This window comes from Aythya fuligula, chromosome 13 (assembly GCF_009819795.1).
Source record: "Aythya fuligula isolate bAytFul2 chromosome 13, bAytFul2.pri, whole genome shotgun sequence".
Taxonomy (NCBI): Eukaryota; Metazoa; Chordata; class Aves; order Anseriformes; family Anatidae; genus Aythya; species Aythya fuligula.
The window spans coordinates 3,205,531-3,223,203 of NC_045571.1; the positions used below are offsets into that span (position 1 = coordinate 3,205,531).

The window sequence follows — 17,673 nt, forward strand, 5'->3', positions numbered from 1 at the left end:
TAATCCCAGCTACATTAAATGCAGTTATATCCTTTTTAGACTATATATAGCAGAAAGCAGAATCCAGACCCTGGCAAAAAATACTTCAGATACATTAGCATCAGTATTGTTTGACAAGGAACATCTTGCCACATTTATACTTATCTGTAAAACTGTGAAATCTACATAAAAATAACACTATTGCACATTGCCACAAATTTCACTTAGAAAGACCTTGCATAAGAGATCTTACAGATGAGAGTTGGTGAATCCAGCTACAGTAGTCTAAAATATTGCCACCTCCCCTGTTTATGACATTTCTCTTCTGGAGTTGCTCTGGTTGTTCTTTCCCCTTTTAGGTATGAAAAAGCACAACACATGCCTCAACCACTTGCACTCATAACCCAACACAAAAATTTAAACTACTGTTGAGTTATCAACTGCAGCAACCGAAGCAGCAAACACATCTGTTTCTTTTGCCCCTTTGCCAGAGCAGAACACCTTACGCTTGCAGCTTTTTGCTTCAGTGCACATTTCAGAGCACTAAATAGCCCATATTTACTTGATGAAACAGTGTTGGTTAATGATGTACTGATTTAACAAGTGGTCATTGGTCCTGGCTATGAGATTAGCTGCAACTCCTCTTGAATTGATGTGAATGGCACACAGCACTCACTGCCCCCAATGAGTAAGCTCATTTGTGAATGAAATCCTCTGCCACTATTAAACTAAACCATAAACTTGGTAATTAATGAAGTTGTTTCTAAGTGGGTTAAAATAAGCCAAAGGCAGCCTATGTAGAATCAGAGTTAAAACAAATTACAAAAAAAAAGAATTTTATTCTGAACGTTAAAATTTGTTTATTCCACTCATTAGGCCAGTGTTTTTGCTACCGTTTTGGATGCTGTGAACCTAAATACACTAAACAGCATACTTTGTTTTGTTCTCATATACCATTGCTTCCAACAAAATCATAGAGCTGGAAGAAAATACAGGCTATATAGAAGTCTGGTGTCTTGGAAGAATATATTCCTCGTTTATTGAGGTGTACAGAAAGTCTCATTTCAGAATTCTAGCAATTACTCTTGCCCCAGTTATCACCACATACTCTTTTTGAAAAGAAGATAACGAGGTATACTGGTAAAATAAATGAAAAGGAAATTGGGGTGCTGCATTTGGAAATTTAGCTGTATTCTGTAAATCCTTCCTCCCTAATTTAGCTCTCAGAATAACTTGTTTGCCTTAGTAACAGCAATTCCACAGTAATCAGGTTCCTCCAATAAAGCAGACTTCTGAATAATCAATGGGACACAAAGGCTTTCTTCTTCATACAAAAGACCACTGAATGAAGGAGGGATTCCTCTAATAAAAATAATATATATATATATATTTTTTTCTAAGAAATGCTTTGCCTTCTATCTGGGCTAAACATCCACTGCAGCTAAGTAATAGCGAGCTTTGTAGATAGAGATGACAAATGTCAGAGCTGAAAAAACCATGAATCTCAGCTCTTTGTCCTCTACAAGCTCATAAATGATCATGAGATTCCAAGTATTTTCAAATGTCTGAAATGAAAGGATTGTGTTTTAATCCTTGTGTTTCCTTGCCCAGGAAGGCAAGTCTAGCTCACGTCTAGTTGCACTAAGAAGGAAAGAAATTTCCAGAGAAATACGTACACAGAAACAAAGATAATATATACAACATTTAAAAAACTAATCCTGTAACCCTATGAATCCCTATGATAAAAGGTAGAAAGGATAACAATCTTGGACAAAGGACTCCAACTAGCAAATTTATTATCTTTATTAATAGTATGTTCATTATCCCCAAAGAAAAAAAAGGAACACAAAGGGTTAACAGTCAATACCTCCTTATAACAAGAAATTTATAAAGATCTTTTTTCCCCAAGCATGGAATAAATAGCTAGAGCTCAGCAGTCATTTTATACTGCACGGTTATAAAAATATGATGTTTTAGAGGCCTTCTATCAACATTTACTCTTCCACCACGTAACTTCAATTTTACGGGCAGAATATCCACTACTAGTTCTAAAGGATTTTGGTTTGGACCTGCTACCAAGCCCTTCTGAACACATTTTATTAAATGAGCATTACAAACAGTATTCTAATGTGTATGAGTGACAGACTATGAAATAAAGTATCAGATTCATAGCTTTACTCCTGACGATACTACTGACCGTCATCATCAGCTAGCTAGCTTGGACACCTATAGCCTGTTGAGATCAGGAAGAAGCCTATACTCCACGGGATCCAGTGCTTGCTTTAGGCATTGAACAGGGCCTCCACACCTTCACAGCAACAGACTCAGTGTTCCAAGTGCTCCAATACAAATTGACAATGGCAAGTAATCCTCGTTAATAAAAGCCCCTTGAGATCCATTACACCTAACGAACAAACTGTAAAAACATAGAGCTAATACACTGCAAAGATTTTTCAGAGTTATGAGCCCTGATAAATATATAATAAACTATTTAATAACTGTTTTTTCTTTCTTGCTTAATGCCAGTAATCCCTGTTACATTTATTGCAAGGCACAAATATCTCTAAATTCCGTACTGCTATTGTGAAAAGAAATTGTTAATAAATAAGGGAAAGCTTACTATTAACATCTGAAACAACCACATCTCAGGAATGAGCATATCACAGCAGTATCAAAACAGGACTTATCTGTAGTATTGCATGATGCATACCTGGTTAGCTTTATGGTTTTCCTGAATTCATTAGTAATTGGAGCTTTGTAGCCTCCTTTCCTCAATAAGGAATCTATGGTTTGAATGTGGTCCCATCCTGTTGAATTTTACAGCAGTAAAAATTAGTGAGAATTACAGCAGTAACAATAGATGATGCAGAAAATACAGTACAGTATGTAGCGTTATTGATAATACAAGTGCTCTTCTGAAGTTGTGTACAAAACATAGAAATTTCTTCCCTGCCTAAGAAAACGGTTGAAGGAAATATGCTGCATAGGATTTCTTTAGGCATAAAGCTTACTTTACAAACACACATTTTTATCTCATAGTTGAAATATTTTAAAAGCAGACCCACTGTGTCCTAGACTTGGGTTAACAGACAAAATTATACTTTTCTGAAACATTCAGGAATGATCATTAATCACAATCAGTTTATACATCATAAATGGCTACGATGGTATGGAAAAACTAAATTTCTCTAAAATTCAAAAGATTTATTAGCTGAACAAGTGGAAAGACATTATTCTTCTCCACAAATGTCACTGTAAAGCTTAGTGATATTGCTAATTTCAGAACTACTATATAGGTGGCTGGTTAATTAAAAACAATGATGGAAAAAAATCCAGATTCATTATTGTTCTCAAAAAGCCTTCATGTTATTCAGAACTCCTACATATTGATTTTAAAAAGCTTAATATTTCCAAGATAGCTGTTAAGACGTGTTATTTCCAAAAGATTAGTCACACTGAATATTTAAAACAACAACAAAAAAGGGTAAAAAACGCGGTCTACTATAAGTATTTAGAAATGTAAACATCCTCTCCTAATTCCTGAATTTAAAATAAAACAAACTTGTGTAGGTGATCACCAAAGGTCTTAACAAAAAACAACAATAACAAAACAAACAAACAACAACAACAACAAAAAAACACACTTCTTGAACTGGCCAATCTCAGATTACAAAAGGAAAACAATTGCCTTGGAAAGCATCTGAACTTTTAAGTGACCATTTGGAAACAGAATTATCTATTAACAATGATCGTTAATTAAGAATTCATCCTATTCCTTTGCTCACCAAATCAAATATAAAAAGGAAAACCAAAAAAGTGGCAATGCAAAATTTAAACACTGAGACACACTGCCAAGCCTGAAAGAGAATAATGTTAGTGGTAGTCAGAGTTAGTTGCTTAGACCAACAGACTGCTATTCAACAAAATCTGCAGTATATATACATATATATTAATTCACACACTTTAGTCTATCCCTCTATTAAAAGGGACACATTATTTTGGACTTTCAGTATGAAAGTAATTCCCTTCCATCCATCCATCCAAAATACCAGAAGCCGCTGTTTATGCAAACAAATGAAATACTACAAGAAAGTACCTAACTGAAAAAACCTTCGCCACTGGGAATCTGAGAATAAATCAGCTGTTAAGATCATTGACCAGACATCCTGCAACTTAACAGAGTTTGTGCATGTCTAATATTGCAGCATAACAATTATATGAAAATTTATAACTTTTGACAACTGTAAAGTTCATTGACAGCACTGTGGCTCCTCTCCATATTTTGTTTTCCTACAGCTTCACCGTGGTTATGACTTGCTTAAAAAACAGCTACAGTTTACTGAATCCCTATAAGGGGATTGATACAGACATGTAATTGGCATTTTATATAAGAGTCTTTTCTTACAATTAAATATTGCTCCATCATCTGACATCAGTGCAAGGTCAAATATTGCATTTTAGATTTATATGTATGTTTAAATTCTTCACCAGATCATATGAAATAAAGTGCAACAATGACCTTGCTCCTTTGCAACCTCCGGTAAGTAGGTGGCGGTGCGTTTTGATCCTTTTTCATTGATGAATTCTATTCTAATGCCATGTACACCCACCTGCAAGAAATCGGCAGTTTTATTAGTACATTAAAAAAAAAAAAAAAAGATACAAGAGATTTCTAACATGATAAAGGCCAAAATGTGAACCTTTAAATGGTTAATAGCATTTTGCAGAGAATTTCAAAAGGTGGTACTGAAGCAAAATCTAATCTCTGAAAGGTGTGTTCACCTGACAGCCTTGTAAGTCAGTAGCAGCACAGATATGCTCCTCAGCTCCACCATGGAGCTTCATTTCTGGTCTGAAGGTGAGGCAGCTGAGATGTTAAGTAAGGCAGTTCTGTAACTGGATTTACTGTCTCCCTCTGACACTGTTGGCAATGTTGTTGCTCATAAAAACACCTGGCTTAGACACTTGAGACCGCAAGATACAATCTGCAGGCAATCATGCAGCTGGTAAGTCTAGCGGTGCTTCAATTAAGAGCCTTAATTTTGTTTGAAGTAACAACTGAACAGTGAAATATTTGTCACTACCAACTTGAACCTGAAGCTCTCAAAGTTTCTGCTTAACTTTGGAGAGGAAAAGGAGGTATTCCAGAGCGTTCAGCTTCAAACTCCCACTTCCGTGCTACTAAGTACTCTAATATGACAAAATACCAGTGTAGGAACCAAAATACCTAATCTCAAGGTGTTAGAAGTATTTTACATACGAGCTGTCAGAAAAAAAAAAGGCTAGGTACTTTTTCCAGTGCATGAAGAACCCCAGTTTTCAAGGCACAATAACAAATAAGTTGCTTTGGAGTTCTGCATGTAAACTCAAAACATGAGTAAACTGGTATTTTAATTTTCATGCCCACATAACTAAGATGTTTTTTCTAATTAAATCCAAAGTTCCCAACTTTGCATGAGGAAATGGAGAGTTTATGTTTAAAAGAGTATCACATGCTATTTGGAATGGTGTTTGTTTTTCAACACAAAATTAGTAAAAAAAAAAAAAAAAAAAAAAAAAAAAGGTAATAGTTTTTCCAGTGACCTTTTCAGTGATTTTACCGTAAATGCATGACAATGAAAAAATGCATGACAATGAAAAAAAATAAGGAATATTTACAAAGGTCTTAATAACCACTTGTTCAATTAACATATTTGCTTTTATTGAGACTTAATTATTTGCTTTTATTGAGACTTAATTTTTTAAACTTCGTAATCTTTATACATTGTATAAACATGGGAAAATGATGGGAAAAGTCTCTCTCCTGGCCAGGCTTCAGTAAGTTTTCTGTGTGAACCCAGTATTCCTCATGTAAGAAAAATTAATTAGAGACTAACACATTTAATTCACTGCAAATTTCAACGTATTTCATTACCTAACATTCATAACGTGCATATATAACCACTAGAAAGATATATACTCTATATGGTCAGATGATGTGATTATAAACCCAAAGAATTTGAAAGTAAAAAGCAACAGTGTTAAAGCTGAAATCTACTTAGTTTATCCCTAGGATAAGAACAGAGTAAGTTTTTGCAGCTCCAAGAATGTTCGAAATTAAGATCAGAACTGAAGACCTAAATATCTAATTCTAACAATATTCCTTTTTACGTTTGCTCATATCAATTTTAAAAGGCTTTTTATTAGAACAGAAAAAAAGTAGATATGAAATTAAAAGAACATTATTTGAGATTGCCCTAAAACATAGCCTGCCTCCAGCTTCCTGGAAAGTATCAGGTCAGTCCTCTAAGGTTCAAGACCTTCTGAAATTTCATCTCTGTTGGTAAACTAGAAAGTGTGATTAGATAAAGATTGGGTTGTTCTATAGTGTAAGGCTGTTACTGTGTGGATTAGTGTAGGTAACTTTCAAAAGCAGGCAATAAGCAGCAGATGGGAAGGATCCAACAGCAGTTACAAAGGTATGACATGTAGTTAAAAGGTTAGCTAATATATGCTTGCTTACTTTTAAACCTTAAGCAAAAGTACTCCCTCCCCACCCCCCTAACAAAAAACAAAACCAAAACACAAGAACAGTGTCTACTTACAACTTCTAGAAGTTACTTCATGTGGCCTTTACATGGCATCATTTTCAGGCTATTAAGCTTATACAAATTTCCGATCTGCTTCTACTAGGCATTTCTTACAAATGTCACTCAGTATTTTTTTAAGGCAACATCCTAGGAGAATGCTAACATTTTGATTCGTGAACTATCAGAACAATACATTAGTGATTTTACTCCCTCCCCTGAGTAAAAGAAGATGTAGAAGAAAGATTCATCAGTAAAGCTATCAAAGTGATGGTGGCTCATCAAAACCCCTTCCATCAACACAAACTAATTGTTTTTATTACTATACATGGGGAAAAAGGAGGATCTGATCGTTCTTAAATGGGAACTATCAATTGAAGCACAAATCACCAAGTTTTCTGTATAAACTTTGTTGATAAAGTCGATTATGTGGCAGTGAAACAACTACTACTATAGGTAACTGGTGTAAAACTGGATTTACTTGGAAAAATGAATGCTAATCTTATAACAACAACATCACATTAACTACCTATGCATTTGGCTGATTACATAACTGTATACGTTCAATTGAGTAAGCCCTAAACCCAAATGGCCTGTTTTTGCACACCTTCAAACCCTGCAGAGTATTAGATTCCAAATTCCATACATTTTTTGCGTAACAGTGACCCTGTAGTATTCATGAGATATTAACCAGAAACACTGATGATGTATTAAATATGATGCTACATTCAAGCAGTAGGTAATTGCATTATACTAGATGTTTCCCATTAACCATTTTAATAGATTTTTAGGCCCATATCCATGGAGGAAAAAAGATGTAAAGCAAAATGAATAAGGCAACACAACTGTGCCCACTATTTCTCTGGTTGGGAAAATTTCACAGCATTCTGTGAAGCATGAATTCCAACTGCCCAGCTAATTACGCAGTACTTTTAGTCCAGTATAAATAGCTTTCCATTGTTTAGCTCCAGTTAAACAAAAACAGGCCTAAGTTAAAAAAACGGAAGCCACACACGAGTATACTAAGAATGATCCAGACTAAGATAGGCATGGGCTCAACTACAGCAATTTATTTTGACTTCCTCAAGAGACCAGCACTGATGAAAACTTCTGTGAAATTTCCCCAAATATTCCCTCCTAAGATGGGAGGTAACGGGTAGTTACACGTTTGGAAGACATTAACTGGACTGTAATTTGCCTACCAGGCTCAGAACAGAACTTAAACAAAACCTGTGGCTTTCTTTGCAAACTAAGATTTCTGCTTTACTAGAGGCAAATTTTCCTGAAATAACATCTGTGCCATCCAGCAAAACAAGTCAAACAGTCCTCTTCAGCAGATGGAGTTTAAGTTCTATCTTAAGTTATATCCCTATGTATGACATATGCAGGTATCCTTCTGAGCTGCAAAAAGACCATACAATTGTAAAAGAATATACATTTTCAGTGAAACATTAATAGGAATCTATCTAGATTACTTTGCTATTGGGAAACCAAAGTCAGATGAGGAGAGACTTAAAAATCCAGCAGTCTCCTCCAACAGAAATATTTCTATAGAGTTTTATAGCATGAAATACTGTACCATATGTATCCAATACTTTTGGATATAAGCTTTTTGGCCTCGTGTACAAGCAGACAGAGACTACTTAACACTAAGTCCAGAGACTACATTAATTCAAAAACACAGACCTTTCCCTAAATCTAAGGGATTATATGAAACTAGAAGTGACCGCAACAGAACTTCAGACTTAGTTGTGTATTTTATACATATTCATACTCATTTATCCACACTTATATGGTTTCTTTTTTAATGAATCATTTATTTACATACATCTCAGGATGGGGCAAAAGAAATGCACACAATATTTATTGTTTTGCTGAAGGCTTCTGTCACATGCTAGATTATTGCCCATCATACCTATCTATACCTATATCTGTGTACCTGTCCATATCTATTTCAATTGGGTTAACAAAAAATTGTTCTAGAATCTACTCCAAAACTGACATTCAGGCAACTCTTATGTTCAACTGCCTGGTTCTGACCGAGTTCCAAACACAGTTTACAAACCCGCTCCTCTTGTTCTGATTCCCCATCCATACTGAGAGGAAGAAGTAACTTTATTCTTATTAGACAGTCAGTGAGGAACTTGGATAAGCATCTAAAACATCAAGCCTTGCAGAAATTTAACTGTCTAGTCCACTGTGAATTATCGAATTACTGCTCTGTTCAGTTTCATCTACTGCACTGAAATCTATAATTTGCATATATTAACACTAGTTTAAGATGAGTTGTAAACATTTTTTTCAGAAATGCATTAAAAGCAGGTAACAAAGAATCTATTATGAAGTATTCACATTGAATACCCCAGCTGGAGTACTGCAACACACCCTTGGTGGTGGAAGTAAGTGTCTTTCTGTTTAAGTTCACTCAATATTCTTCACCTGAGACTAGAAACGTGGCTTGATGTGCAGTCCTTTCTGTCTGCATGCCAGGTAACATGCAACAAACTCTGCTTGCCTTGCCTCTTGGTTCTACCAGTACGAGCATTCATGTAACCACATGATGAACCAAACCAGGCTGTTTTGGTGTGTGGCTTTTTACTGACTTGCAGTTTATCAGCTTAATCCTTCAACAGTGGCAAACTAGAAACATTTTCAAACAAATAAATTAGCCTATAGCTTATATATATAGCTTATATATTATAGCTTATAGAGGCTATATGATACTTTATACATTATTATACCATATAACATAGTATCTTTCCCATTTACTTACTGGAACTTGCTCTAAATGAATGTGCCTGGAAACAGAACATTTCAGATTAAGCAACTATTGCTACTTACTAGAAGTTGACCCTACTTTTTATTAGTGGAATTCTTCAGCTTTTTAGCCTTCTATCCGTACCAAATATGCTGGTTTATTTCTGACCATCTTTATTAGGGCTTAAATATTACATTCTGATTTAATGGAGGCAAAAGGCTATTAAGGAGAAATGCTCTCCAATTCATGACATGTATTCTTTTTTTATGTTTATATCATTTACATACATGGAATCACTGAATATTGTCCAAAGAAAATAAAACAGTGAGATCAAGACTCTTCTCTGTTCGAACAAATACAAGCTCCAGAAGTTGCGGTGCTGCTGCACTTCAAGGAAGAGGGAGCACTTACAGGAAGAAGTCCCACAACTCTTAAATATACTAACTTTGTCAACAATGAAAAGCCACCTAAAACTATTTAAACTAATATTTAAACCAGCATATACAGACTAAAGGCCTTTTGTATCAACACAGAAAGCACACACAATTCTGTAGATTTTACGTTACTGAAGAACAGCAACTTCAGGACAAAGATCTCTTTCAAGGTATTTTAAGGAACAACAGCTGATAAATTCTAGTTATTTATTACCCTGCTGGAATTAAAATAACATTTTCCAAAAAGATTCTTATTGTAATGACATACGTCTTAATGTTTTATGACATTTTAGTAGGAAAACTGGAGGAGGGTCTGAATTAGCAAGACAGAGTTTACCTTGTAGCAAGAAAACCCCACAGATTCTTAATGAAATGAACAGAAAATATTCTTAGAAAGGGTTCACTTGCTATAAGATGAAAGAGAGAGGATGAATAGAGGCACTGTGCTTTTCTATATTTCTAGAAAACAAGCATGCATAGAATATATACAATATATACAATAATATTGCAATTTATGTTCTAGCCATGCCCTCAAGTAGGGCTGAGAAAGGCTGTGAAACCACCCCAGCAGCTACCAGACCACAGCAATATTTCACGAGTTCTGTCCAGCAGAAATAAGGAAACACTTCATCCACTCCCAGCATTCATTTCAAAGCCCCACATTTCTTCAACTGCTAATGCACAGCACAGTCCATATACAGTCACATGCAAGTAAGAATCCTGAATTATATTTTAGGAAGTGTCTTCATGAACCACTGCATTGACGTGGTCCTTTAAAAATAACTAGGAGAAGGTACAAACCTTTATAAAAGGTGAAAATGGCAGCAATTTGAAAAGTCATATGGAGCTAATAGCGGTCAACTTACATCTCCTGTTTATTTGGCTGAAGCTTCTGCTGCAAAAAGATCTCTCGTTGCTTCTTACAACTGTAATACTCATTTGTTCAGTTTGGGAATATAATTCATTGATCGGAGAAAAGATCTATTACTCTGCTTCAGGATACAGGAGACACTCCTGGGTCAAACGATCCTGTCTCTAAGCTGCCAAACCAGTGAGTTGTCTGAATCTGCAATTTTGAAATATTGTGACCTCCATCAGCAAATTGCTGAAGTAGCTCCTACAAGATCATTGATCGGTAGCATACCTACAGATTTAAGATCTTCTAACCACGTTGATTCTTAGGATGATCTGGAAATTAGCATTATACTAAACAGAAGATGCAGAAGCCCTCTATAGATCATATTTTAGACATCCTGAAATATCTTTTTGCTATTTAACATTGCATAACTGCAGCTCCCTTAAAAGAAACATAGATGACATAAGCTATCTCACTGACAGGGGCATGTGCAGGGATGAATCATTCTTTTAAGGATTAACAATTAAAAATGTTATCTTTCTCATATTTACACCCCCATCTGTTTTGCATGTAAAGTCTGGGGATCACACATAACTATGTATGAAACAAACACTTTTTGTACTCAGACATTAGTTTCTGTTTCTCTTTAAAAATGAAAAATTTGGTCATCTTAAAAGATTATTATTGAGGCAATAAAATATCATCTAATATTAATGGTAGACTACCCCACAGAAATAGCTAAATACTATCTTGCACTTCACACTTTTAATGAGATATTTTCTGAGTATATTCACAGTCTTTTTTAATAAGTTATTGGAAATGAAATAAAATCAAAAAAATCACTATGGTTACTACTAGAAGTAAACCTAGTAAAGCAGGAAAGATTTAGTATTAAAAGTCACTACAGTTTTAAATGCTTGAAAACAGTATTTAAAGACTAAAGGTACTTAAAGGGCTCAGAAGCAGGACAAATGAGTTCCCTGAAAAACGTCTCTTACTGTTTACAATGCACAGTTTCAGCTAAGACTTATTTGTCTGACATTTCATAAAAAAATAATAATTCTGCTTATAGGAAAAATGCTGATAAACACCAAAGCAGACTTACACTCAGTTCATGAAGAATTACATATAAGAAGGTAAGAAGCCTTTGTCATTACAAGTTGAACAGATAATGCATTTTTATTATATTTTTAACTACTGTAAAATTAATTCATACTGCTGAGGTTACAGCCAGACACCACCATTCTGATACAGTAGAGCCTCTTACCATTTTAACAAGGAATGAAATTTCCCTTCAATATATATTTGTTATGTGTGTGTGCAATAGAAAGCCTCTTTTTCTATTAAGAATTCCTAAATGTTTAGTAGGGTTAAGTTATTATTACAGTGAAGTACTTGTGAGGTAGTCTGGCATTATGACACATCCACCAGCATATATGACAACTTAAAAAATTTTCTATCCATTCAAGTATAGACTAGAAATGCAAAGCAACAGTCATCCTTGCCGAGATAAGTTCATCTTAAGTTGAGTAACTTACTTTCTCGCATGCATCCAATACCAAATAATTTGGGAAAGAACGTAAGAGTAACAGAATAACACTTCTTCCAGTACACCTTCCCAGAAATAACTCTGAAAGCAGTATTTGCTTCTTAATCTGTGACTTCTATGCTGCTGTTCCAAGAGAACGCATGCAGGTTTCCTAGAATCAAGCAAGTAAAACAGATTCTGCTCCATGCAGAAGTAGCAAAGGAAAATATGAGCAATCATTTACTTGGCCTCACTGTTTAAGGGCTCTGTGGGCTCTGTGCAGGCCACTTGCTCTGAAAGTGAAGAACGTTTTGGAAAAGATAAATGGCTTGCTCCTACAATCTACGTAAGGCTGCTTGTTTTGGGATTGCGATTTTTGCAGTGTCCATTTCCAGAGGCATACATCAGAATACCAACTTTCATACTGGAGCATCCTGTTTCCAGAATCAATAGAACAATCTGCCATGTTTTGTTTCTGTAGTTAGCTACGCTGCAAAAGAGGTCTCAGGACCCCATCACTCCAGACAATACCTTGCATGATGGAATCTTAAGACATAACTACAACCGCACAGGGCACTCTTATTTTTAGTGCTTAAATGGGCAAGAAATCAAATCTCCACTCCACTTTCACAACTCAGACCTTTAAGGTGATGGTAGTTCTAGCAAAATAGTCTCTTAAATCTCTACAGAAAACAATCCATATAGCGTGCAAAACAGTGACTAATTAAATATATGCAAATAATTTAAATGGCGTGACTTCTGCTATAGATGCTCATAATATCAAAGTAATTTTCTTAAAGATATCTGAAATCCTTACCTCCCAGTCCATGTAGTCACATACATCCTCAAAGTTAGTGAGTAGAGACACTGAGCAGAAAAGCCGTGGCAGCTCATCCCTCGTCATTGGGGGGAAACGACTATCTTTAAGGGCACTGTTGAAGACAAAACAGAATTTCAAACTTTTTTTTTTTTTTTTAAAGATCAAGGATCTAATGAATCAACTGAAAAGCATAAAGGACAAAAAAGAAACAAAACAAAAAACAACAACAACCAAAACAAAACAAAACAAAAACAAAAAAAGACAACTGATGAAGTGATGACCAGTTTGATAACCCAGTTACCGGTGTAACACACTGACTGACCAATATTCCCAACTTGTTCCTTAGACATTTCTTTTAGATTTCTTGGCTGGTCAGTTAGATGGTATTCTGGGTGTTATCGCTATATTAGGGGTGATTGCTTCCTGAGCTGATTTTGCTTCTGTGACAATGACTTACTAATGAAGCACCAGAAAGTTTTGGAAAAAGTTAAAAACAAAAACAAAACAAAAAAAAACACACAAACAAAGCAACAGCTCTTCTACCTGCAATTTAGTAAATCCCTTTCAAAAAAAGATTAAACCATACAGAATAGAGAGGGAAATTCTGTAGCCTGCAAAAATCAAATGTAGTAAATACAGTAATCAAACTGTAGAATTTAATTCAGTGAAAGAAATCCAAGCAAGCAGAATATTCTCCAAAAAGAATATTGATTATAAATAGGTAAAAACATCCAGGAGTTCTACAGACTTGTAAACCTACAGAACCTGAAGGTGTTCTGCAAAGCAGAGATAATGATTAGTAACATGGAAGCTTGCAAACAGCTAAGCTAATCCTCAGGCTAAGGCACGGTTCTCTAGACGAACATACATCTAGCGGACAGAATTCCATACCAAGAACTATCTGTGTAGATTCCAGTGCCCCTTGAAAAACAAAGCAGTTAACAGACAGAAAGCAGCACCACCAGTAAGAACATTTGTAAGAACCTACTCGTATAAGTTTGGTTAAGAACCAGTTCAATTGGAAAAGGGAAGGTTAAGGTATCCCATCATTTTTTCTTCTCTTACAATTTTAAATGTGACATACGTGAACATCTCCATGATCATCTCCAACAGAAACAGACCTGCTAACTGAGCTTTTTACTAAGTAAGGAGAGCTTAACATTTAGAGAGTTGTTAAAGTACTACCAAGTTCTTCATGTCATACTGTGTCATATAACAATTAGATCATTCTTACTCATTTCACTTGGCATACAACCTGTAGTTGCCATTAGCTGATACCATTACAGCCATGACGACGGCATTTAGAATATGGCTGAAGTCTCTGCATCAGATACCACCATCTCACGTAAGGAATAGTATAGCTTTATTAAGGCATATGAAATAATAGTGCATAAGCAAAACAAAACAAAACAAAACAAAAAAAAGTAAACTTAACCTAGGAGAAATCATCATATGTATAACCAGAAATAGAAATCCCATCACAAGTTAATCCCATACACTGATGAATTAAAACAGAACCTTTCCTTTTCCAGGGGGAAAAAAAAAGTCTTTTTTTTCAGACATGCTACAAGTAAAGAACATACTATTGGAATTACTAGAGGCTCTTCTCCAAGCTTTAGTATTTTTATGTTATAAAATAGGTAAGAAATTTAGATTTTCATTATGAAGGTAAATTTGTTACGTAATTAGGAAACAGATGGTGAGTCTATTCTAACAGTACTTAGAGGTACTTCTAGGCAACGCTAGTCAAAGTTGCCATACACAAGGAAAAAAAGATGTTGAGACAATAATTAACTAGCCAAGATAATTTTTTAAACTTATTTATATAGGACAGGGCTACATAGACGTGTGAACAACTGAGAACACTAATGAGATTTAAAGCATAATGCCTGTGATATTTAAGTAATGACTTTCACCGAAGATGTATCAAGATATTCTCCATGATTCTGTTGATGGGATTTGCAAAGCCAGGTTTCTAACTGCTGGAAACCAGACAGTTACCTTTCTCCATTACCTGGTATTTCAGAGCATCATCACAGACCAACTTAAATAGCTACAGCAGGAGAGAAAGGAAAATTTGAGCAGCTAATTCAGCCTTCATATCCCTCCAAATAGGCAAAACATATATAAGAGTAAATGGAGGATACTCTGAAACACAGGGTCAGCTCAAACCAGAAGTCCATTTTGCCTTGTATTAAGTAGTAACCAGCAGCAGATGGCAAAAGAATAAATACAAGAACACAGTAAATATCCAGGTGGTCCTTCCCTAGAAGACTCTCTAGGAATCCAGCTGTTTAAAGCTTAGGGATTTTGAGCCAGAGATGGGATATCTGCACTTCTCCATGGGTTTATTTAATAAGTGCATGCAAGCATGCTCTTGAAATTTTACACCTTTTAATGAAACTAAAAACTATGCTCAGAAACCCAAATCCTCTTTTCATTTGATATTTTGATTAAGAAATATCCTATCCAGAGAATCTGTTGCTACTGGAAGTTTACTTACATGCAAATTTCAAATTTCCCCAGTGTATATTCTACCTCTATCATAAAACCAGTCTATTTGAATAACTACTGAAAAGCACACAAAAAGACAAATATTATTGTATTAACAAACTGCAGATTCAGTTATCTTATAAAACAACAGTATGCATGGATATTGCCAATGCTTGTTTAATCCTGTTTTCAAGATTTATGTAACAATCTTACCATACTGTAAGTATTTATAACCTTCAGATTTTTTTTTTTTTTTTTTTGGGGGGGGGGGGCACAGCCGGATACTAGTTTATCTAACTTTCACTTCCCCTTCCTAAAGCTGCCAGAATGCACTTGTGAATTTAAACTTTTGAAGCAAAGGTTGTCTACTATGGGTAGCCTGATACCCCATATCATCATCAGTAGAAGCCCAGGCAAATTCCCACTTACTGAAGATCTCCTGCACCATCATTACCAGATGAGAAACCATTCTCAATTTAACATACTTTAAGTCGTACAGAAACAAACATCATACATCACACGTGTAAGTCACATCTCAAATGCGGTGGTAATACTTTAAAACAAGATGAGTGAATCATGACAAACTTGAATATTGATAAAAAGCTGTGATATGAAGCCTTCATATGAACACAGTGGAAGCAGAAAGGCACACAAAGGCAAAAAAAGCCTCAGGCATACACAGCGAACAAAGTAGTTCAATTTTAGTGAAAGCAGAGCAACAGAGTGCATATCGCATACACTATTAGTAAAATTAACTGGCTAATTCTGTTATTCAGTAATATGAAACTAGCTCAAATACTTGTTTTCATGTAACCACCTGATGGTAACTACAGTACTGTTTATCAAACGATAATGCCATTTCAACCACACCTGAAATTGTTTCTTCAGAACTGCTAGGCGCTTTTTTATCTTTATCTGTACAGCTTGCTGAAAAATTGTTCCGTCATACCTACAGACATCTTTGCACATATCCTATATTAGCACTGCTGCTGCTGAAGATAAGGGAGCAATCTGGCAGAAAAAACTGATCAGAGATTTGAATAAAAGTCTCTGATGCGACTGTAACTAGTCAATACTGAATACTGTGTTCCTTCTTTCCCCATCTCCAGGTCCCACATTTCAATTTGTTTTCATCTTTTTAAACAGCTTTGTCTCCATTGTTAATGTCAGCAAAACAAAAATTTACCTGAAGAAATTAGCGTTGACAAACAACCAATAGAACATCCTAAAAGCCCTTATTTGTACCTTTTAGCTACACAGAAAGGATTCTGTATGCTTATGCAAAACGTATGAAACTATAACAGTCCAGTAACTCTCTCAGGTGTCAAATCTAGGATAATTAGCCTAAAACTTAGCAATCCTGTCCTAATGAGTTTCATCTAGATGCATCACATACTTCTTTAAAACCAGGAAACATCCATCTATTGAGTGCTGTATGTTACAGACTGTCAGCCTTCCAATCACTCATCTCTCTATTGCCCCCTTGGTTGAAACTCTAAGTTTCAGATACCTTTTGAAAAACCAAGAGCTGGCCAGCTTACTATCATCTATTCAGAGATAAACCTTCATTTCTGCATTTTTTAATTGCTTGATTAACAGGAAACACGTGAAATGCATCCCTTTGGAATTCATCCATAATCCCTGGGCTGCAATTATTCAGTAAGCCTAAACTTTACCTCTGTGGTATTTAATAAGTCACCATCTACTGACTACTCGGATGATTTCAGCAAAACAAGTGGAGGGTGTCCAGTAGACTTCCTCACGGGCAGCTGTCTACATTGAGAGCTTAGCTTTTGTACAATGGTTAACAGACGGTCAGAAACGTCAGCAGGTCTCAACACTTACCGAGCACAAGAAAGCTTGCACGAGCTTTTACTTTTGCTGTTCCTGTTCTGTGGAGAAAGAATTTCAGTTTCTAGAGACAACAGTTTGGCATATATCGTAAACTCTACAAAGATGTACATATGTAAATTCAGACTTTTACCTCACTTTTACTGTTTGCGTGCTTCTTGGTGAGCAATTTAAAAGCAAGCATAAAACACAGACGAGATAACATATGCTCACTTTCCTTAAAAAACTCATTTCTGATCTGACATGTTCAGAAAGAAAAGCCACGATATACTTGCGTGTAGGTATTCTCAAGTGAAGAAACTTTGTCGTGTCTCTTTGATGGAAGCATTACATTTGCACTAGTAGAACATGATTTTACCATCTTATTCAGTGCCATGTTCTGTTAATT

At 35.4% G+C, this 17,673-nt stretch overlaps 1 protein-coding gene across 2 annotated transcripts in view; it reads right to left on the bottom strand.

Annotated features, from left to right (window-relative positions):
• The window catches only part of AMMECR1 (AMMECR nuclear protein 1), a 105,683-nt gene that overhangs the window by 1,586 nt on the left and 86,424 nt on the right, over positions 1 to 17,673 (bottom strand). For both annotated transcript variants that reach the window (XM_032196009.1, XM_032196010.1), the window contains exons 4-6: positions 12,939 to 13,053; positions 4,499 to 4,589; positions 2,690 to 2,786 (exon numbers count right to left, since the gene is read on the bottom strand). In XM_032196009.1, the coding sequence (XP_032051900.1) occupies positions 2,690 to 2,786; positions 4,499 to 4,589; positions 12,939 to 13,053 (303 nt within the window). The remainder of the gene's footprint in view (positions 1 to 2,689; positions 2,787 to 4,498; positions 4,590 to 12,938; positions 13,054 to 17,673) is intronic.